General features: G+C 57.2%; 9 protein-coding genes and 1 non-coding gene across 10 annotated transcripts; 6 read left to right on the plus strand and 4 right to left on the minus strand.

Annotated features, from left to right (window-relative positions):
* Positions 1 to 441: 441 nt before the first annotated feature.
* PHSY_006516 (hypothetical protein) lies at positions 442 to 3,807 on the minus strand (the record flags this gene model as incomplete). Its single annotated transcript, XM_012337118.1, has 1 exon — positions 442 to 3,807. The coding sequence occupies one exon, from the start codon at positions 3,805 to 3,807 to the stop codon at positions 442 to 444; it is 3,366 nt and encodes a 1,121-aa protein (XP_012192508.1).
* Positions 3,808 to 4,559: 752 nt separating this feature from the next.
* PHSY_006517 (hypothetical protein) lies at positions 4,560 to 6,074 on the minus strand (the record flags this gene model as incomplete). Its single annotated transcript, XM_012337119.1, has 1 exon — positions 4,560 to 6,074. The coding sequence occupies one exon, from the start codon at positions 6,072 to 6,074 to the stop codon at positions 4,560 to 4,562; it is 1,515 nt and encodes a 504-aa protein (XP_012192509.1).
* A 307-nt stretch (positions 6,075 to 6,381) lies between these two features.
* On the plus strand, positions 6,382 to 6,621 carry PHSY_006518 (hypothetical protein; the record flags this gene model as incomplete). Its single annotated transcript, XM_012337120.1, has 1 exon — positions 6,382 to 6,621. The coding sequence occupies one exon, from the start codon at positions 6,382 to 6,384 to the stop codon at positions 6,619 to 6,621; it is 240 nt and encodes a 79-aa protein (XP_012192510.1).
* A 125-nt stretch (positions 6,622 to 6,746) lies between these two features.
* On the plus strand, positions 6,747 to 7,163 carry PHSY_006519 (glycosyltransferase; the record flags this gene model as incomplete). Its single annotated transcript, XM_012337121.1, has 1 exon — positions 6,747 to 7,163. The coding sequence occupies one exon, from the start codon at positions 6,747 to 6,749 to the stop codon at positions 7,161 to 7,163; it is 417 nt and encodes a 138-aa protein (XP_012192511.1).
* A 582-nt stretch (positions 7,164 to 7,745) lies between these two features.
* PHSY_006520 (hypothetical protein) lies at positions 7,746 to 10,346 on the minus strand (the record flags this gene model as incomplete). Its single annotated transcript, XM_012337122.1, has 1 exon — positions 7,746 to 10,346. The coding sequence occupies one exon, from the start codon at positions 10,344 to 10,346 to the stop codon at positions 7,746 to 7,748; it is 2,601 nt and encodes an 866-aa protein (XP_012192512.1).
* A 751-nt stretch (positions 10,347 to 11,097) lies between these two features.
* Positions 11,098 to 15,399, plus strand: PHSY_006521 (ER to Golgi transport-related protein; the record flags this gene model as incomplete). The annotated part of the gene is made up of 1 exon (XM_012337123.1): positions 11,098 to 15,399. The coding sequence occupies one exon, from the start codon at positions 11,098 to 11,100 to the stop codon at positions 15,397 to 15,399; it is 4,302 nt and encodes a 1,433-aa protein (XP_012192513.1).
* Positions 15,400 to 15,527: 128 nt separating this feature from the next.
* On the minus strand, positions 15,528 to 18,071 carry PHSY_006522 (DNA ligase; the record flags this gene model as incomplete). Its single annotated transcript, XM_012337124.1, has 1 exon — positions 15,528 to 18,071. One exon carries the CDS (start codon positions 18,069 to 18,071, stop codon positions 15,528 to 15,530), a length of 2,544 nt encoding a protein of 847 aa, XP_012192514.1.
* A 1,962-nt stretch (positions 18,072 to 20,033) lies between these two features.
* Positions 20,034 to 20,693, plus strand: PHSY_006524 (multispanning membrane protein; the record flags this gene model as incomplete). Its single annotated transcript, XM_012337125.1, has 1 exon — positions 20,034 to 20,693. The coding sequence occupies one exon, from the start codon at positions 20,034 to 20,036 to the stop codon at positions 20,691 to 20,693; it is 660 nt and encodes a 219-aa protein (XP_012192515.1).
* Positions 20,694 to 20,742: 49 nt separating this feature from the next.
* PHSY_006525 (thiosulfate sulfurtransferase) lies at positions 20,743 to 21,174 on the plus strand (the record flags this gene model as incomplete). Its single annotated transcript, XM_012337126.1, has 2 exons — positions 20,743 to 20,975; positions 21,063 to 21,174. The coding sequence occupies 2 exons, from the start codon at positions 20,743 to 20,745 to the stop codon at positions 21,172 to 21,174; spliced, it is 345 nt and encodes a 114-aa protein (XP_012192516.1).
* Positions 21,175 to 21,223: 49 nt separating this feature from the next.
* PHSY_007659 lies at positions 21,224 to 21,340 on the plus strand. The gene has a single exon. It is a non-coding gene; the product is annotated as a tRNA-Ser (tRNA).
* Positions 21,341 to 21,712: the final 372 nt, after the last annotated feature.

Genomic DNA, 21,712 nt, shown 5'->3' on the forward strand with positions numbered 1-21,712 from the left:
AGACGATCTTCTCTCGAGTCAAAAGCCACAACGTCAGCTGCTGCTTGCTGTCAGGAAGGGATGATTCAGGATCGACTATGACGGCGAGCGTACAAAGCGAACACCACTCTGGCCCTATCCGAGCTGGAAAGCTCACTCAGCAGATCGCCATGTGGAGGCTTGTGCGTCAGTCAGAAGAAAGTGCAAAGAAAAATATCGAAATACAAATATTATAAAATAAGATCAGCACGATGATCATCGTCGTCGCCGTGAACCACCGTTTCTGGCATGATCATCTTCTCCTGGTCGGCGGATCTCGAACGAGACAAGTTCAAGGTTTGATATTCTGAGCTTCAGAACAGGATGGAGTTCATTTCCTGTGGGTATACTGTTCATGTCTACAAGATGTGCTGCCACTATCAGTGGCCCCTGACACCATGGTGACGAGTACAGTCGTCAATACTAGCCTCCCAGTCGCATCGCGTCAAAGATCAAGATCCACATGCTGAGGTACGACAGCACAGCGATCGGCACCACGTTTCTCCACACCGCCACCTCCCAGTGAAAGTTCCGGCGGCTGCTCGTGCGTTCGCGGATCCAAGCGCCATCCCGATAGACGTAGCGCGTGTGGCCTTGTCTGTACATCGACGCCTTGAACGGGAAGGGTGGCAGCACCGGTCGACGTCCAAACATCCCTGTCTCGGTGGCTGTTCGGTCCTCAGGTGAGGTAGAAACCCTTGCTGCGGGGTTCACGTGAGGTGGAAGTCGTCGACGCAGACCTTGTTGATCCCATCGAGGTCCTGAGCCTGAGCGTGACGGTGGTGTACCGCTGCCGCCGAGAACGGTGCGATCTGTTGTGTAGCCAGGCCAGTCCGAATCAGCTTCCATTTCTGTCTCAGTCCCTGTACCGCCCGACTGTCGAGATCGATCACCCACGAAGGTTCTCATCCCCGTTCCGTCGTCGTTCTTTCGACGCCGCGAAGTAGCAGCGAACGAAGGGCCACCGATGACTGCACGCCAGAATCTGGTTCCTTGTCCACCGCGACGGCGTCGCCTCCGCCGCTCCCGCTCCGATGCGAAGAAGCTCGCTGCAGCTGCATCGCTCTCATCGCCAGATCTTGGGTCCCAGTCCGAGTCTCCGACCAGCGACTGACCACCCGCTGATGACCAAGGATGCTGATCCGCCCGCAACATCCTATCTGCCGCACTCTGTCGCGGAGGACTCTTGACAAAGCGACTGTCGGACAGGTAACCGAGCACGTCGTCTGCCTCGTCGTCGTCTTCTTCCTCCTCGTCCAGCTCGTCGTCCAAGGGTGCATCGGCGATGTTGCTTGTCACCCAGCGCGAGACTACATCGCTGAGGGCGGTGGTGGTGCCAATGACTACCCATGCGCCCAACGGCTGATCGGCTCCAAAGACGTGGACTGTGATTCGCACCAGCGGCCAGCAGATTGCCTGCAACGCCACCAGACGGATGAGCGATGGCAGGATGGAATAGTAAAGCAGCCAGCGGCGCAGAAGCAGCGTAGTAAACGACAGCGCGTGGTAGGCCGTGCTCATGCTCCACAGGCACGCGACGGCAAAATCCAACGAACCGGGTTGACGACGACCCAGACGATGCGCATCGAGCAGTGCTGGCTGCAGCCGCGGGGAGTGAGCACTCGTAAAGTGATTCGCTCCGTTGTCGGTGATGACGATCTGACCGGGGCTGAGCAGATGGCCGTGCTCTGTTGCCAGAATCCAAGCGTTGCGAGCCAGCCAGAAGGTGCCGATGCAGCCGGGCACTGCAGCGAGAACACGCAACGAATGCAAGAGAAGCTTGAGCACCAACGGAAACGTTTCTTCGTCTTCTTCGGCAGCAGTTGCGCTGGATTTCGGCACCGCGCTGTCTTCAGCCTTGTGCGTTGCTGAGACACGGTCGATGGAGGGATTTGTTGGAGACAGATTGCGGGCGGGATCCGGCGACATTGGACTCTCGCGTCGGCTCATATCAGAGGTCGGAGATATTGGCGTGCTGCTAGTGTCGGCATGCTGGTCGTCACTTCGACTTGCTCGGCTCGCAGGCCGATCGACCAGGCGTCTCTGAAAACCCTCCTCGGCAGCATCTGCGACAACGGCTGATGCGCTCGCACCGGACGGAGCTGTCAATGCCCTTGATGCGGTATGGGAAGCCTCATCGCGCGATGACTCGGCAGCAGAAGCCCTTGCCTGCGTGGAGTGAATGGGCGTACGCGGACGAAGAAGCTGTCGCGCGCTACCTGCCGATCCTGATCGTCGTCTTCTGGATAGGACAGCTTGTGACTGTACAGAGGATGCTGGCAAAGAAGAGGAAAAGGCGTTCGATGACGATTCCAGCCTTGTCAAGTTGTCGGTCGAAGCGATTGTCTGCCTTCTCTCGTCCCGCCTCTGTTTCGAGCGGGAGGAAGAGAAGGAGAGCATCGTGGCGAGATCTTCGTCACCATCGCTGTCTGGAGCAAACCGAGGACTGGCGGGGTTCGAAGAAAAGGAGGGAACATGCGCGACGCTCGGCGTCATCTCGAGTCCTGCTGGGAAGGGCGATAGGCTCGTAAGACCACGACGTCCGTAGAAGGAGGCGGAAGGAGATGGTGGACCACTGCGACTGCCACGAGAAGACGATCGGGCCCGTAGCGGTGGTCGTGCGAGCGGCGTCGCAGAGGGTGGGCTTGAGAGAGATTGCGGGCCGCTGCTGAAAGGGATGGAAATTGGTGGAGGCAGTGGTGGGTCGCTACCGTTGTGCAACGTTGATGCGGAGGACGGGTTGGACGGTAGCCCGTTCTGATTCGCACCAAGGCCATGTGCAACCGCACCGAGATCAGTGGCTCTTTCGAGCTCGGTTTCGTGAGCCGATGCCTGAGGGGCGTAGGGGGGAGGCGATTCGAACTCGTGACCGAGATAGGAAGAGTCGAGGTCGGGAAGATGTGGCGTGCTGCGGCTGGCAAAGAGGCGCTGCAGTCCAAGCAAGTGAGCCGTCTGCTGCATATGAGCTGCATGCTGAGCCCACTCGGATTGGCTCGCGGAACGAGCCGCATGTGTGGGGTGGGGAGAGAGGCGACCAAAGACGGTATCGAGGGGCGGGGATGGATCGGTTCGACCATCGTTGGCACGAAGCTCGGGATGAGAGCTACCACTTTGTGACTGCAGCTGAGCCAGCAGTGCCGAGTCGAAGTAGTCGGAGGCATTGCGAGAGGGGGCGGATGGCGGCGATGCGGGCGATGGGCTGTCGAGATTCCAGTCTGTAGGCATCAAGTGGTCGGCCATCGCTGCTGCTTGAGCGATGGGGGACATGGTGAAGGGCAAGGGGGCAGACGCAGACGTGAGTGGAGACGGTGGAGCTGTCATGGCGGTCGCCCCTCGAGACGACGGGTCATGCTCGCGAGCAGCGGACTGGCTGCTGATCTCATCAAGATGCGAAGTCGAACGATTTCGAAGGCTAGCATTCAGCCTTGTCTGGTCGTCCGAAGTCACCGTGGCTGAGTAGTTGTTGTGATGAGCAGCAGAGCGGCCTGACACAGACGAGGCACCCGACCTGCTGCCGTTACGACTGTGTGCTGAATGAGCTTGCTGAGCTCTACGTGACTTCTTGTTGCCAGTGGCCTGCCGGGTCTGGTGCACATGGGATGAGGCGACGTTGTGGAGTGATGCGGACGAGGACGCACGAGATCTCGTTCCTGGAACGACGGACTGATCGTGCGATGGAGAGACGGAGACTGCATGGTGAGAGCCAAATGTGTGCTGACTGTCGATGGCAGCTAGAAGCGGTGGGCTCAACACGGAATGTTGAGAGAAGGCAGCTCCGTCGTGCGACATTGTCGAAAAGTGCGCCGAGGTGGTGATCGAGGTGCTTGGTTCGTCATTGGGTCATGTCAGTACGTGGTCGCGATGTGTCAGAGTCAGACATCCATATGTAACTATCGTTGAGCAAGTTGGACCTAGGTCGGTGTTGCTGACATTTGCGTTCACCGTGATCGAGAAGGTTTCTCGTCAATCGAGTTGACCAGCAACGGGACTGATAAGCGACCAATACGTTTGGCCAGCTTGCGGCGGACACGTCCGAGACAGACAGAAGCGTTGATAAGCCTCAATCAAGGTTGACGATGGGCAGAAAGAAAAGCAAAAGACAAGAGGAAAGAGGCAGGAAAGCAACGTCGTCGAAGGTTTCGGCGATGCCGATGAGAAAAGGGCCCGAGCTTATCTCGCTTCCAACGGTGTGGAACGAAGGCGCTCGACAGGGTCCAATTTCTGTGCAGACTCATTTTGGCTCCCATTTCAAGGCCTCTTTTTTCGGTTGTGCATTTCCGAAACTTGACTCACGACTTGATCATCTTCTGTGACAAGGTTGCCTTCGGTTCCTCCAACATCGTCGGGCAGTTCCAAGTTCATCAGGCACACAAACATCAGACTTGGTTGCTCGCTTTTCCTCAGGTGAATGTCAGGGAGAGTCGCAACTGGTGTAGAGAGGATGTCTTGATTTCGTGCGTCTATTCTGAGGGCAGTAAGGTTACGGTGTGACAACGCCGTCGCATGACTGAAGATGCAGAGCGGACTGAGGTGATCTTGCTTCACTTTGCACCAACGGCAGTGGCGATGGACGATGGAGGCGGACGACCAAAGTCTTCGTGCAGTTCGAGAAGCAGCTGGAGCGCACGTCGAGCGTGTGTGCGCGAAGGGTCTTCGCCTGGAACGCCGTCGCGCATAATGTCGCCCACCTCCTGCTTGTCGAACGGATACGGCAGGAACTTCTGCAGGTATTCGTACGCCACCAGCGTCGCACCGAACTGCGGCGATGATCGCAGCACACGCGCCAACGATCCCTTGAAGAAGGCCTTGGGTCCCTCCTCGGCCATGATCTTGCTGGCACAGTCGACGATGCCCTTGTACGTCGCCTGCCCTTTCCTCGCCTCTACTTGCAGACGCGTCTTGATCACATCTGCCGGCGTCGTCAGGAACGCTGCTGGCATACCGGCGATGGCTGCCGATGCAAGCATCTCTCCGAATCCGAGCTTCTTGCCATCCTTGCCCTCGTGGAACGTGTCCTTCTTCAAGTGGGCGTACGCCGGGAAGTAGATGGCAGAGAAGGGAATGTCTCGCATCAGACACGCCGACGCTCCCTTGTACAGACCCACCAGACCCAGCTGGCGCACAATGTGCACCGCACCTCGAGCTACGCGGTCAGCACCCTCAGCCTTGGCAATTTCACCAGCGACCTGCAAACGGATCTTGACAATCTCCAGAGGGTTGGTGAACACCACCTGACAACCACCGGCAGCTCCACCGGCAAACAGCTCCCACGGCAGCGTGATCGCTCCCGAGATGGGATCCTTGGCGTGTCCACGCACTAGATCGTTGACCGTCAGCTTGATGGCCTTCTCGGGAGCTACACCCAGCAGCTGAGGACCGAGACCCGAGTAGAAGCCGCGCAGACCTTCGTTACGGAACACCTTCTTGACGCAGTCTATCGAGTTCTTGTACATGAGCGGTTCACCGACCACCGAAGATCGCTGGTTCTGCATACGCGTCTTGACCAAGTCGATAGGGTAGACGATCGTGGCACCGATGGAACCGGCGATACCACCGAGACCGAAGTTGTACGCCGACTTGGCAACCTCTGTCAGAGCGCTCTTGACTGGCTTCTCCTTCTTTTCCTCCTGGATCTCTTTGAGCCGCGCGGCGGCTAGCTCTTCGCGCTGCTGGCTGTCTGAGGGGTCGGGATGCGGTTCCAAGTCGTCCGAGATCATGAGGTCGTGGCAGATGAGGTTCTCGGTGTCCGTTGCGCCTCGCACCACCGACGTCTTGTACGAGAGCATGCCGGGCGACGACGCGGCCACTTCGCGGCGGAACCTCTCCATGTGATCCCGGAAGGTAGGGTCGGCATCTTGACGCGAGTAGAGCTTGGCGTTGACCACAAAGCGACCCTCGCCAGGCAGATGTGGGATCCAGTAGACACCGTGCTGGCCGCTGCCGTTGCCGTTGGCAGGCTGGGCATTTGCCGGGGCGGCTTGCTGCTGTTCTGATGACGGGGCCGACTCGCAGTGGATCGGCTTCGGCCTGAACACGGCTGGGACAAAATGTGACATGATGTCGACCTCGAATGTGTGTGTGTGTGCGTCCGAGCTACGTGGAGTTGCTTAGGTACGTGTGGATTCTAGCTCGCAGCTTGGCAGTCGATGCTCGCCTTTAGATCGCAATACGGAACGGTGCTCTAGAAATCGATTGTGCAAGCGCTTTCTGTTGCGTCTAAAAGCAACCGCAGAATCTTGTCCGACCTTGTTGTTCGATGCAAATGGGATCCAGGACCGTCTTGACACAACTTGCAGATGATGGGAACCGTCCGAGTCAGCAATGAGGGATTGAATATGAGTGGTGGTAGGCGAAGAGTAAAGGATGAGATGTGTGTCGTGGGATGTGGGTCGGAAGTCAAGCTGTTTGGACGAAGTCGGACGAGGATGTTTTGTGAAATCGGAGCAAGAAGATCTGGAGGAGACAAGCGAGTGCAAGCGAGATCGAGGGCAGCCAAGCCAGATGACGATGCACAGCGTGCCTTCCCCTCTCTCAAATTCCACTTTCAGACAGCCTGAGGAGATCTTGCGGCAGAGAGCAGCCAAGGCCAGCGTGGGGAGCTGACCGACTGACAGCGCCAACACGGGGTCATGCGTGAGGGGTTCGGGGTGTGACTCAAATCAACACCTCCCGCCGCCGCCGATCAATATTTTTCGTTCCTCTCTTCAACTATTCAACTGCACACGGCTATGTGCGCTCTCGTCCGTTTCGAATTGAAAACATTTTTGCGTCGATTCTTTCGAGAAGAAGCTGAAAGCGACCCAGCTGAGACACGCAAACGAACCAATGCCGATCCTTTCTTCCATCTCGTCACATCAATTTCAATTCGCCTCATCCGGTGCTATAGACAGCGCACGGCAGACCTGAGCCTCGTGTGGTTTCGAATTAACGCTGTAGATTCGGCGGCGAGCGACGATGTTGTACTGCAAGCAGACTCAGCTGACCTCTACCGCCCGTCTGATGTCTGCATCCTGCGGTCCTGCAGCGCACAGCTTCTTCCAAAACGGCAGACCGCCGATCCTGACGCGGTACCACAATTGCCGGTAAAAATCCAAAAAGATTCGGCAGCGGACAAGCACAACAACAAAAAGAAAGCTCGACGATAATCAGAAGAATACAACCCGAGCCAACATTGAAATCGACAGAAAGGCTACGAATACATTTCTTTCTCGCCGACCTCTCCCGATGACCGGCGAGCGAGGGTCCTGACTTGTTTTTTAGCTCAACGCAGACAGGAACGGCGATTGACCGGATCTCGTCGTTCATCAACACTCGGCAATCTCTGAGTTTATTTGATCGGGTTTCTGTGCACAGAGCAGCCAGCAAGACGCTGGCGTTCTCGTCTACGCCCGCCCTGTCAAGCTTTGATGTGGTCGAGCCTGAAGCGTACGGCAATGTACTGATGAGCAGTCAGCCAAGGGGAAAAGGCCGACACTTCGGTCCGAAATTCCGCTCGGTGTGACGATGTTGCTTTTGAGTAACGTAACAGTCGATCGTCTTTGCCAGCAGAAGCATGCTGCCTCTCATCACAGAATGCGGCTTTCCCGACGCCTGTGACTGATGTTACTCGACCGGAAGGAACATCACACTCTGATCCGATCACATGCTGGGCGCGGAGAGGGAAACTTCTCTACTTGAAATGCATTGATCCTTAACGAGTCTGTCCAAAAAGTATACTGCTCCGCAGCTCAAGACCTGTTTCGCGTCGTTTCACGTCCATCCTGTTCGTCCTCATCGCTGCTGTCGTCTTCGTGCTCTTCCCCCTGCCCATCTTTGTCGTCCTCGTCGTCGTGCGCCTTTTCATAAAAGCCTGTATGACTCCAGAACAAGCCGAGTGCGCCGACGGCCGATAGCGCAGCGAACAGAGCTTTGAAGAGCCAGACAAACTCGGGATGTCCGCGCTCAAGCGCTACGCCAAACACGAAGGAGGTGAGCAGCGGGACCACTGCTGCCACCACCGTGACCAAGATCTGGTGAGCTGCCAACGCCTTGGTCTGGTCGTCTTCCGACACAGCATTCACCACCAACGCTGTCCTCACAGAGGTGGAGCCTGACGAGATCTGCAACAGCACCACCGAGATAACCAGCGGGATCCAGGGGCTCGACCACCACAATCCTTTGTTGTTGCCGTCGCTGCCGTCCGACGCTGGGGTGGGGGACGACGGTTGCGGCGAGGTAGTCGGTGCCTTGGAGGAGCTTGCCATTACCAGGAAGGATGCGGTTGCGAGCAGGTAGGAGGCGACCATGATCGAGATATCCAGCTTGCCTCGCTGGATGCGCTTGATGAGCTCCGAAGGCGTACTCGTGAAGATTGAATGCGTCTCCCAGCTGCTGCTGCCGTTGGTGAGCCCAGATGCCATCGAACTGCGCTTCTTCGCCTTGAGATTCGAATAGCCTAGCGACGCAGCCGAATTGTACGACGGACGCCGCCGCGCCGGCCTTGCCTCGATCTCGGATCCAGCGGCACTATTGGGTCGCTCCGTTCGACCGTAGTCTCGAGCAGCGACGCTGCCGTAGTGAGTAGCCGAGGAGTCCCGAACGAGCGGTGCTCGCTCTGCGTTACTGCGAGAGGCATCCTGGCCAGGGTCGTTGCTTGCATTGGCTCTGGCCTTTCGACGCTGCTGTCGAGCTGCCTGCTTGAGCTTGCGAACCTGTTTGCGACGTCTAGCGAGTCCGATCTTGGCCACATACCGCCTTGCCAGCGCTACGCCCGGTGGAAAGATGGCGGTGAGGAAAAGCGCGCGCGTGCTCTGCAGGACGCTGACGAGATATCCGTTCTGCAGCACATCGAATCCAAAGCGCTCGCTGTTGTACAGCAGCAAAAGCGGAACCATGAACGCTTGGTACGTCTCTTCAAACACCACCACCGCTGCCAGGTTGAGAAGTCGAAAGTCCATCCTGCTCTCCAGCTTGTGCATGGCGGTGGACATCTGCGCAGGGCCACTCGCGTCCGTGCCAGCTGCACCCGTGTCCGCTTCGTCTACTTCGCGTGCACCTGCCCGCTCCTGTACGGGCGCATCGATGACGTCCTGCTCGGTCGTCGGCACATAATGCCTTCGTTTTGGCCAAAAGATCACGAGCGGACGCAGAAAGTTGAGCTTGCGCAACCGTGACCGCCAGTGAAGCTTTGAAGTGTCCCGATCCGAATGGACAGTCGACCAGGTGACATTGGATTCGTCTGGAGGACCGTTCCCTTCTCCCTCTTCTCCGTTCTCTGTCTCCGCATCGGCCCCTTCGTCTTGCCCGGATGACCCGGACTCGACCTCGTCGTGATGGAGCCACTGGTCGACAAACGTGTGCTCGGCACCCGGTTTGCTCTCAGGTACGATGAGCAGGATGTACGCCACAGCGAGCAACATCAGACCGCAGTCGGCATAGAAGGGCGCGAAGAACTCGTTTGTGAGGCTGGCGAGCAGACCACCCAATGCACTGGAGGGAAAGGCGCCGATCTGACCGAAACCTTCGATGAAGCTGAGAGCACCTGCTCGTTGAGCCTCGGATGTTGTGTCGACGACGTAGTTCTGAATGGCGATGCGAAGTGGAGCGCCAGCGGATGCTTCGGAGAAAACAACGGCGCCATAGAGCACGGCAGCGCCTGCGAGCGGAGGAAGGACGACGGCGAAGCGGAAGACGAGGATGGCGACAGCGATGACAACGTGCGAGATCAGCAAGAGTGGCTTGCGTCCGAAGCGGCGTGAAAGCGTCGAAGCTCGCGAAAGCGTCATGAGCCCGAGCAGCGCACCGACGGTGACCATGGCAGCCGAGTAGGAGGACGTCGACTTTTGCACCCAGGGCAGCGAGCAGCGGGGCGGATTGGGGAGCTCGGGTGCGGGAGGCAGCTTGGTCGTAGTCACAGCGCCCGCCGCGGTTGGCAGGAAGAGCGTTCGGGCGGCGCCGACCAGCCGGGAACCACGGTGCCCAATGGGCTCATCTCGAATGGTAGGGTCGTAGAGCTCGCACATGATGTAGGTGTACACCTTGAACATGGAAGCCAGAGGCATACCGCTTGCCAAGCTGCCGAGGAGCGTCACCACCGCCATGTGATACGGGCTCGGCCGCCCCGATCGAAAGGCCTGCGACACATCGCGAATGGTCTGAGCCGGCGCAGCAACCTCGGAGCCTGCATCTGTATCGTTGTACGAGTCCTCGGTGCCGAAAGAGACGCCGGAAGCTCTCGAATCCTTTCTTCGGCCTAGTTGCTGCCTCGTCGCGTTTGGAGATGAGGGCCGCAGCGTAGAATGCGCAGCAGCTGGTGACCTTGCAGCGTCTGGCGTTCGAGAGCCTGACATGGCGTCGAGAGTGGCAAGCGCCGTACACGCCTAGCTAGGCACGGAGCGACCAAGCACGTCCGTCGCTGCTTGCTGGAGGCTGCAGCTTGTTCGAAGAGCTGGAGCAGGAGAGAGCGAAGAAGAAGCAAGCAAGCGTCGACGATGACAGGGTAAAGACAAGCCCTTTCGAAGGCGCTGGCCAGGTTCGTGGTGGAAGATCAAGAGTGACAGCTCGAGGAGCGGCTGTTTGTCGAGGCTCAGTCACCTTGTCAAAACGACACAGGGTCATGACCAACCGCGGCTTGAAGCTACGTTACCTGCGACCACCGTGGGATAAGCGAGCTGGATCTGAAATATTTGAGCTCTGCCTGTTGTCATGCGACTGACTGCTTTGGTCGAGTGACATCGCTCTGCAGCCGCTGGCTCTTCGATGCGAAAAGTGGAGCTTTTTTCCAATTTTATCTTTTCGGGCCGATTTTTCGTGAGTCAATTCGGCTCGCAGGACAAGATCGACACGCTCAACGGTCTAACATTCCACGACTTTCAAGCTGGACCCTCAATTTCGAAGTTTGGCAGCGTTGCTCCGATGCACAGACCGCCTCACTCCACAACTTCTGACCATCACACTCGCTACTATCCATTCTCCGCCTCAACGCCATCGCAGTCGACTGGGTTTAGGCTTGCAGCGATCGCTTCAGAGTGTGGCGCTCCAGGAGGCAGGGGTCTACCTTAGTCGCTTCTCGAGGTCGGCACAGGTACCAGCACCACCGCCATGGCGGACCGCGCCAACCCCTCCACAGAGAGGATCACGGTCACCTATGCAGCGTCTCAGGCTCTCCTCGCCGCTCCTCTGACTCCTCATTTCCTACACCTCCTCAATGAGCAGCTTCCACTCCGCAACCTGCATTGGCGTCCCAGTCAGTCCACTCTCGATGCCGTCGCAGCTCGCGCCGCTTCGCAGGGCAAAACTGCCCAGCCATCTTCTTCCGTCGTACCTGGCTCCACAATCCGCACCATACAAACGCTGGATATCGCGCTCAAGCCGCTCACGGATGAGATTCGTCGTATGCGCGGGGATCCTGGCTACTTCGACCAACCAGGCACCGCAGCACTCCTCGACCGTCCCTTTGTTCATCTCTACCTTTTGGTCTGCGAAGACAGCGAACACTACCGTACCACCGTTCGCAATGAGATCCGTTCATGGATCAGCAGTCTCTCCTTCTTCACGGCTAGGCAATCATCATCATCGCAGGATGCATCGTCTGTTGGCACGTCGAGCTTTGCATCCTCTTCAAAGACTTCGCTTGCACTCGGTTCCTTGCGCTCGGCAACCCCACCCGTCCGTTCCGAAACGCCCCCTGCGACGAATTCTGGCGCCAATACGCCCACCACTCAAAGCGGTACTCTCAAGTCGGCTTCCACCAGTACCACAGCGCCTGCAGGGCCCACAGAGCCGGAGTATCTCATCGTCCTCATCACCCCACCAGAGGGCGCTGGCGTTGCTGGGCCTGCCGGCGCAGGTGCCACCGGTGCAGACGCAAAGTCCGGCATGAGTCGCTTCATGAACAAGTCCAAGGGCAACGTTCTCGAAAAGGCCCGTGCCGACTTCGACACGTCCAAAAAGGAGCACGTCGTCCAGCTCTCCCGCTTACCACCCGTTCCCGCAGCACCGCTCAGCCGACCCGGCCTGCACTCGATGGACCCCACCATCTGGGCCGAGCTGCTCACAAAGATGCGCGAAGCCGCCTCTTCCACCTTTACCACCACCGTCGAAGCGCAGGAGCACGAAATCGCCCGTTGCGGCATCACCCGAGGTCAGCAGGGTTGGGACTTCTGCAGCTACTTTCTCGCCAAGGACTCGCTCGCGCGCACACTCGAGGCCGTCGGTCTCAAGGACGATGCCGTCGGCCAGTACGAGGATCTCGAAGTTGTGTTTGCGCAGGCGATGCAGAGCGGGGCGGTGTCGTTCGCACCTATAGGTGGAGACGACGAGAACGACGACTCGCTTCCACTGCTCGATGTGAACAAGAAGCCGTATGCCGAGTTGATACGACGTCGCGAGATCTCGCTCTTTGACTTTCGATGCTACCTGTTCGCACGCAAGGCGGCACTCTTGGGTAAGATGGGCAGGGTCGCAGCCGTGATGCGCGAGGCACCGGTGTTCATCAGCGCCGTAGGACGCATGTTGAGGCGCAACAGGCGACTCGGTAGTCAATTTGTGGAGTCCTGGATCTTCTCGGCTGCGCTTGATGTTGTCGAGCAGTGTCAGGCATGGCTCATTCAACGTGGTGGGCAGTCGGTCACCGCAGCTGACGATCAGCTGAGTCCAGCGTTTCACTCGAACAAGTCCGAGCTGCTCGATGTCGCGAGGCGTCAGCTCGACCGTATGGGTATTGAAGCTGGACATCTTCCCGCATCGGAGCCGTTTGCGTATGCTGTAGCAGGAGATGCATCAGAGACGCCGATATCGACGGTGTCTAGGGAGCGCGATCTACCGCCGCTGCCTAACGGTGCAGATGAGACGGCAATCGACGGTCTTGGTCTAGGTCCAGCGGCGGTCGTCACCGAGAAGCGCGGCTCATCCCGACCCGAGCTTCAGCAAGCCGTCGCGTCCAGGGAACACTTCGATTCGCACTACCTGGCTCTGTGTGAGCGCATCTTGTCGGGATGGAAGGTAGCCTCACGCACGCGCGACGCTCTGCACGTTCGCACCATCATCGCGACTCTGCACTACCTGCGCGGAAAATACGAGATTGCGATGGAGAGTCTGCCCGCGCTCACCGAAGAGTACGCGGGCGCCAAGTTCGCCGTGCTCGAACGCCATGCGTTGGGTATGCAGCTGGAGTGCCATGCAAAGCTCGACAAGCCGAGGGATCGGGCGTGGATAGCAGCTGCGCTGGCTGCGTTGAATGTCAGCGTTCGGGCAACTGGCTCGAGCAGCAATCTCGAGGTGGAAGCATCGAAGTGGACCGACCCCGGGTACCTGTGCGATCAGCTTCGTACGGCGTCCTCGGCGCTGGGCAGAGAGGTACCGATCAGCGGGTTCCCGCTGTTTTCGATAGAAGTACCGAGTTCGTCCGCCAAGTTGGCAGAGACCGAAGACGGATCGCTGCTCGAGGTGGACGTTACGTCGCTGCTACCCTGCAAGCAAGCGGTCGAAGACGTGCGCGTCTGCCTCGTCACAGGTGGTGGGAAGACCTTATGGTTCACGTCGTCCAGGACGGAGATCGGGCCGGGCACGACGAAGGTGGAGCTCTTCTGCCCGCATCCTGCGCACGGTGTGTATACGGTCGATGTGACGCAAATCCGGATCGCAAGGGTGATCTTCCAGTACGAGCACGGGACGGCGTCGGAACCGTTCATCGTGAGGGTGCTGAAGGATGGCTCGGCGCCGAGTGTGGCGGTGGGGCTGCCGCGACGGATCGATCTGGACCGTCGGAGGGAGATTGAGTTGACCGTTAGGTCGGGCAGGAATGACATAGAGGTGGCGGAGGTCAGTGTTACGTCGAATGGTGGGTCTGCGCTCGTCGACTATGAGGAGGCCAAGATGTCCGAGGATGGAATGGTGAGCGGTGCCGCCGTAGTCGGGCATGGAAGTGCCACCGCTTCGTCGGCCTCCATCACGACCCTGCGCAGAGACACCTCTGCGGTCATCCTCCTGCCCTTGCTCCAGCTACCAGACTCCGGTGTGCTCGACGCAATCGTCACGCTGAACTACACTTCAACACCGAACGATTCGCAGCGCCACGCGAGCGCCACGAAGCGCACCCTCAAACTCCCCGTACAGCTCCGCACTGCCCTTCCGCTGGGGGTCAATGTGCAGGACTTCTTCCGCACCTCTTGCCTCCTGTCCAAGTTCACCATATCTACGGGTGGGGGTGGGAGTCTGAGGCTGCAACCTGTGACGCTGCTTCACGACGAAGATGCCAACGGTGAGGGTGGGACGGTGTACAAGATCGATTCTTGTGGGTCGTCGAGGGAGGCGACTGTGACACCGAGGCAGCCTGCGACGTATCTTTTCCGGGTGTCGAAGGGTGAGGCAGGGAGAGTGGAGGGAGGAAAGGGTAGGATGAGGTTGACGGTGCGGTATCGAGGTTTACAGGAGGATGCGATTGAGGCGGTGGGGAGAGCGTTGGATGTTGAGATCGGGAGGGGCGAAAAGAGACGGGGATTGGAGAGTGGTACGGCGAATAGGAGGCTGCTGGACGATGCGCTTGGGACGTATCTGCGGGAACGGTTGGATCTGCCTGCCTTTTCGATCACCGGGCAGGTGAGGACAGGGGCTTTGGATAGGCAGTGGTGGAGCAGGGAGAGGCGGTCGTGGGGCCAGTGCACGTTGACGCTGGACGAGCTGGTTGAACTGCTGAGGGCGACGCTGGATGGTGTTTCGACCGGAGTGCAGGCGGCGGCGACAGAGGAGGAGATTTGGCAGACACTGACGATTCCAGTCGACGTGCCAAGTGTCGACTACGTCAACGCGGTCACACTCAGTCTTAGCTCTGCAAACAAGGTCGTTGCTGGTGTCGAGTCGACTTCGACAGATCCCACTTCGATCATCGTAGGACAGCCGGTCGATCTAGTCATTTCGATCAACACCTCTACCGCGTGGTCAACCTCTCCGCACGACGATGGGGAGACGATGGTGTACGACGTGGTGCCGGACTTTGAAACCTGGTTGGTGGACGGATCGAAGCGAGGGACGTTCCCTGTCAAACACGATCCGCTGTCTTTGGCGGGCAAGAGTGGCACATTCAGTGTGACGCTCACGGTCGTACCGCTGCGGACGGGCAGTCTGGTTCTCCCTTCGGTTCAGGTGAGGCCGATGTCGACGCTAGTGCCGACAAGGATGGGAGAGGAAGGGAGAGTGGCGACGTGCGAGACGTACGTCACGAATGCGGGGCAGAGGGTGGATGTTGTGCCGGCTAGATCGGTCACTGCGTTTTTGGTGCCCATTGAGGGTGCTGCAAGTGGGGCAAGGAGGGATAGCTGGACGAGCAAAGGTGGTGTTGGGATGGCGGGGTTGGACAGGATGCGATCCGTTTGGCAGAGTCAACAGTATCTACACGCTGGGTAGGGGCTTCACCCTCCGATCGTCACAGCTCAAACAATCATACCAGCAGACTCCAGTCACAGACATGGTGAACAAACAAGAAAACTTGTCTTGTCGAATGCAATTCCTCAAACGAGAACTTGAGAGAACGCTCACCAAAACCCATCATCGTCGTCACCGCCACCACCTCCACCCTTGCCCTTACTGCTGTTGACCACCTGCGATCTGTACATGGCCTCGATCTGTTCCGGACTGGTGCTTTCCTCGCTCGTCTTGTCGTCCCTGATCCTGATGAATCTCGGGAACCTCAGACTGATCCCCCTCTGTTCGACCAACCCTTTCGCCGCCGTGTACACGGGACTCAGACTCAGATCCGCCGTCAACACCTCCCACACCACCTTGGCTTCGAAGTACACATCCGGTTTCGCCTCGCCGACGTCGTAATACCCTTTCTTGCCGGAGATCTCCAACTCTTTGAGGGTTTTGTAGTGCGTTTCGAGATCTTGTTCGGTGAAACCGGTTCCGATCTTACAGATAGTCTGGTAGGTTTCGGAATCGGCGTCGTAGCAGGCGAGTAGGAAGGCTCCGTAGACGTTGGTTCGTTTGCCCTTACCGTAGTATCCGCCGATGACGACGAGATCCAGCGAATCTCCCGTTCCAGCCAGATAGTCCTTCTTCAGCTTCAACCAGTTCATCGATCGTCGAGATGGTTCGTACGTCGAATCCGGTCCAGAGAGCATCTTGACCATGAGACCTTCGCATCCTTCCTTGACGGATTTGTCGAGGAACACGGAGATCTCTTCGACCGATTCGCAGTCTTCGGATCGTGCGTAGTCGAACTCGTCTTCCACCGGCGTGAAGTGCTCTTGCAGGAGTGCTCGGCGTTCGGCGAGCGGGAGGGAGAGCAAAGGTTGACCGTTGAGGTAGAGAAGGTCGAACCCGAAGAGTTTGACCTTGATCTTGATGTCCTCGGCTTTGACATCCTTTCGTTTTCGTCGCGATAGCTCTTGGAAGGGAAGCAGTTTGGCTGGTTCCATCACGCCTTCCACGTTGACCTCGGCTTTCTTCCACGCCGCCGCTTCAGCGTCGAGCACGAAGGACTTGACCGAAGGCTTGATGCAGCGAGGGATCTGTTCGACCAAGTCGGGGTATTTGACCGACATGTTTTCGGAGTTGCGCGAAAAGACGGCGAGCTTGCCGTCGGGTAGCAGGTGGACTTGCGCACGTTCTCCATCGTACTTGTATTCGCAGGTGAACGGCTTGCCTTCAAAACGGTCGAGCACTTCGGAGATCGCTTTGGTTGGTTTGGCAAGCATCGGTTTGAGCGGTACTCCGGGGGTGAGCTTGCATTCGGTGCGTAGACCTTCGACTCCTCCTTTCAGCAATGCTGGTATGACGAGATCGTAGGATGGAAGTTCCGAGTAGACGGCTTTGACTACCTCAGTTCCGTCTTCGAGCTGCTTTGCGAGCGATTCTTGGGAAAGCTTGGAGATGTTCTTGCCGAGTTTCGAAATGACGACTGCACGAGCGAGTGATACCAGCACGGAACGTTCGGCGAGACCGATACGAAGTTTGCCCTCCAAACTGCGGATGAGGAACTTCGGTTCTTCGCCCTGACACGAAGCAAGCAGCTTCTTGATCATGCCGATCTTTCGATCTTGCGACTTGTTGCCGCTGACTACGGCGATCTCCTTGAGCTGCTTGAACACCTGAGGCACCTTTAAGCTCGAGACTTTGAACATGGTCGGTTGATTCTTCTTCGAATTGAGCGCGACAAGACCCAAATCACCCTGCGCTTCGAGATCCTTCTTGATGCGGGCTACTTCACGACCTGTCGATTGGGCGATAGCTTTGATGAGCAGCGATTCTCCGATTCCCAACTCCAACCCTTCGTAGTCGGGACAGAGGCGATTGATGCAGAGGTATACCACCTGGAGCAAGTTGTCGGGAGACCTCTTGATGACGCGAACGAGGAATTGGGTGAGGATCTCGGTGATCTCGAGTCGTTTCGTCGTGGCTTGGATGTCGGCGAAGGTGGATGCGAGAGCAGAGTAGGGGACGGCTTCACCTTCCTTCCATGCGACTTTGCCTTCGTTGACTGCGGATGTTTTCTGGAAGATGGCGGCGAGCTTTTTCGCTCCCTTCTGTTCTTCCTCGGCGATGGCTTCTTCTTCGTGGTCAGAAGAGACGTCGTCAGGGATGTGCTCGCTGTCGGCATCGGATTCGCTGTCGGTATGATCATCGGCGATGGAGATGGCGCCTTTGTTGGCCACGGCACTAGGTTTTGGTGGAGGCTTGGAGAAGATCGAGGCTACTTTGCTGGAAGATGCAGGAGCGGAGGTAGATTCCTTCTTGACGGGTGCTGATGCTGGCGCTGAGCTCAGCACAGGCTCTTCGTCATCTTCGTCATCCGACTCGACGATCCGGCGTTTCTTTCGTTGTGGCGCTGCTGTGTCCGGAGCAGCGGCGCTGCTCGTACCATTGCCGTTGGAGGCTTCCCCTTTTGTTGAAGAAGTAGAGGCTGTCAGCTCAGCCTCTTCGCCTTTTGTTTCAAGCTCCTTCGACGCTGGCTTTGGCGGCTTGGGAGCGAAAGCAGACTTGATATCTTGCTGGCGAGGCTTCTGCGCGGCTGATCCGTTGCCATTTGCGCTGCTACCCCCGCCGAAGAATTTGGCGAGCTTCGGCTGTTCCGTCATCGAGGCTGCTCGCTGTTTGCTGACCGCTGTCGGATTCGACCCGATCAATCGGAATGCGAGTGTTGTGACGATGTTGGTGCGCTGCTGGAAGGTTTGTGTCGGGGATGAGGCCGATTTCTCAGCTCAAGCAGCTCGGTGGGGAATGTGAAATCAGCCGTCTGTCAGCAAAATGAGGCTTCGCGTGCGCCAAACCAACACTCGGATCGCGCGGTACCAAAGCTCAGGCGCGTCCATTTACGCCATGCCTCCGCAGAAAGTCGCGCCTCGCCCTCACAAAAATCGGCGCAGACTTGGCTGAGCTAGGAAGGCCTAACAGACTGCTTTTATCTCTCTATTTAGACCTACTCGCAAAGCGGCGTGACGAAGTTGACACTTGTGTTTGTCGCCGAGGCTGCGGACATGGTGACCAACAATGGCGCTCAGGTAGTTATAGCTCGCGCCTTGCGCCATGATCTGTCTGTCGATATTTCAGTAGAAAGCGAAATTTTACGGGACTAAGCGCTGTGGGACTCTCCCGGGTTCTCCTTGGTTGCTTCGTCTTGCTGGTGGCCGGTCAGCGCCTGTTGAGCGGTACGAGCTTCATATTGAGCCTTGTGGAGATCGCACACTCCCCACCGCATGCACCAAGGAGGGTATCGACACTCAATACAGTCCGAACCAGTGCAGATCCTCCTCAGCTCCTCGCAACGGCATTCAGAACTTGACGGAGCAAGTGAAGCGGCACATCCATTCTCTGGGTATCGGCCTTCTCGCATGACTTCCTCGACAGTCTCGGTGTCGTTTCGAGGCACAATGCGATAATTGTTGCGATTGAGGTCAGACTTGCATAGTCCAAGCCCGCAGTAGGCGTAGCTTGGAATCCCGTGGAGCTTCCAAGTGAAGTCGCCATGAGGCCCGGTTCCTTCTGCGTTTGCCGTATCCAGAAAAATCTTTAGATCTTCGCCTTCTTCTGGAGGAGCAGAGCTGAGCGGCACGAAGCCAATCAATTTGAAGACTTCTGGGTGTGGGTACGTCTCGAAAAGGCTGTGGTTGTGCGAAACATTGTGTCCCTGGTAGCCTCTGATAAAACGCAGCGGAACGAGGTCGTGACCATCATGGCAACTTGAGACCAGGACTGCGTCAAAGGAGGTGGGACGAAAGATTCGATGGCTGGGAAGTCCACGTAGAAATCGTGAGGAAAGTAGGGAGGAACCCAATGTGACTAAAGTCTGCGACTCAGATTGGGCCCTCAGCCATTTCTTTCCCACCGTTCGGCGAATTGTACCCACTAGCAACAAGTCACAGCCCTAGCTGTCGATATCATCGAGCTTCGACAAAGTATTCTTTGCACTGACTCGGATCAGAAAGTCTTCATTTTGCCGGAGGGTGTGCTGCGCTCGCCCCACAGGCGATCTGGTGGAACCCCTTTTGTTTCATCGAAGTCGCCTGTGCGCCCGCTTCATCTCCGATGTTCATCTCCTCACAGCACCATCTCAGCTTGTCACCACATCACAACTAATCTTGTTCGAATCTGAGACTCGCACGGCAGCTCAATTGTGCTTCTTTCGTCGTAAGCATGGTCACATCCAGCCATCCTCGCGTCTCTGTTTTGGGGCCGGAAATGATTCGCCTCTTTCCATGGCTGCATGGCGGAAAGACACGCCACTGGGTGGGTCATGAAACGGCACTGGCGGCTAGAACAGACTCTCGGAGGTCGTCTCGGCATCGGTGACCAGCCGTTCCGCATTCTAAAATCTGAGGTTCATCCCTAAGCGTTATTTGACGGTCGTTCTGTATTCCACCGCCACCCAGTCCATGCACGTTTTGGTGACGTCGGGCCAGCCGTTTCCGTCAACCGGTGAAGTGGTTCGATGGCCGGGCGGTTCGGGTCTGCAGACGCGTTTTTTTCGCTCGGTTACCAGGTGCCGAGCCGTCTTGCCGCTGTGGGCCCTTCGTTGGCACCAGGCGGCCTCAGCCTGATCGATGAGGCTCTACTTATCTCGGGCTTCAATGCCGATTTCTGAATGTAGGTTGAGACAGAGCGAAGCTATATCAAGTCAAGGGCGGATCCCTTTTCCCGTGTCAGAATCGAACGAGCGAAGTGACATCTCTCAGTGCCAGCCTGCTTTCTATCATCCTTTTCAGCAACCCACTTCATACATGATCTCGCAGTCTATTATCGCTATCTGTGCAGTCTTGGTGTCATGCGTCGTATCCGTATCCACAAACGCGACTAATGTCGTCGACAACCATCGTCTGTTTTCGGGAAGAATTCCACATCCCCAGCTCTTCGGTATTTCGGGATATGTTGCCTCGACCACGGTTGGCGCTGGAGGTGGTGAAGGTCTCAAGATCTTTCCCGATCTAGCCAACGCCGAAGGCACTGGCTCACATGTCGACTGGACTTGGAGGCTTCACGGCATCCCCTCGTACCTATACACCGAGCACAATTTAAGCTCGGCAGATCTCGAGCGCAACAGCTACCGTATCGTTCAGGACAAAGCTCCGGACAGCGACTCGGACGCTCGGCCTTCGTACACGGTGGTTCTCGCCTCAGCTTCGACTGTCACGCTCGACAAACGGACCGATTGTCTGGTCCGCGATACTCCACCGGCTTCCTGTCAACTCGGCAGTCCGATGTAATTTCAACCACGCCGCCACACTGGAGGATTGCCAATACCTTTTCTACCAAATGAGGGATAACCTCTGCATCCCCTTCGATGGAGCAGGTCGCGTCATCCAAACCTTTCGCTCGTGCGGCATCGTCGCACAGGCGAACGGAAGCATCTTGACTTGCGCCAAACCCGCAGACATGGCTAGACTTGCCCTGCCCATCATCGATCAATGCTGGCGCCGCTATGGTGACGGCCCGTGCACCAACTGGGCGAGCGGCGTGACCGACAGCAGCGCATACATCCCCAAGACGTGCGTGTGCAACAACAATAGCGTCAGGGCCTGCTAGGCGACACGATTCGTCAAAACAGCTTGGCTGTTTACTGTACTCCGCATTAGCGTTCCGAGCTCCATTCGTCAAGTCTTGCGAATGTTTGACTGCCACAGCTGCGAAACTTGTCGACGACCTTATGTCGACCTCCATCGCATGATACAACATGGATATCGATGACATTTTTTTGTTTGTATATATATGCATATGCTAGAAACACTAACAACAAGGCACTATGGCGGAGTGGTTATCGCGTAGCACTCGAACTCTTCACTTGCAGATCGAGCAACACTCAAACAATATGCTATTCCCCCTGGGAGCGCAGGTTCAAATCCTGCTGGTGTCGTTTTTTTTCAATCCGATCCGGCATTGCTTTTTTTGACCCTGTTTTGTTTGACTTTTTGGAGGAAATTCCTAGAGTGGAACTGGCGAAGTGCAGTTAATATTATAGAATTGTAGACGGAAACAAGGGTCCCATGGTCTTCTCGCTTGTCAGCAGCGGTCTACAGAGCTCCACCCATCCGCATCTGATCTTTCTCGACAAGGTTTTGATCGCTGCCGATGCTCCTTGGTGCTGGTCACGAAGAATGACGAGAGCACAGCAGCGTCTTGACATATGAATTAAGATACATGATCGTAGAAATCGCGACTTGGAGAGGTGAGTGCGGAAGAGATACACAAAAAGGAAGAGGGAGGGGCCAAGTCTGAATGGGGGGGG

Source organism: Pseudozyma hubeiensis, assembly GCF_000403515.1.
Source record: "Pseudozyma hubeiensis SY62 DNA, scaffold: PHS58, whole genome shotgun sequence".
Lineage (NCBI taxonomy): Eukaryota > Fungi > Basidiomycota > Ustilaginomycetes > Ustilaginales > Ustilaginaceae > Pseudozyma > Pseudozyma hubeiensis.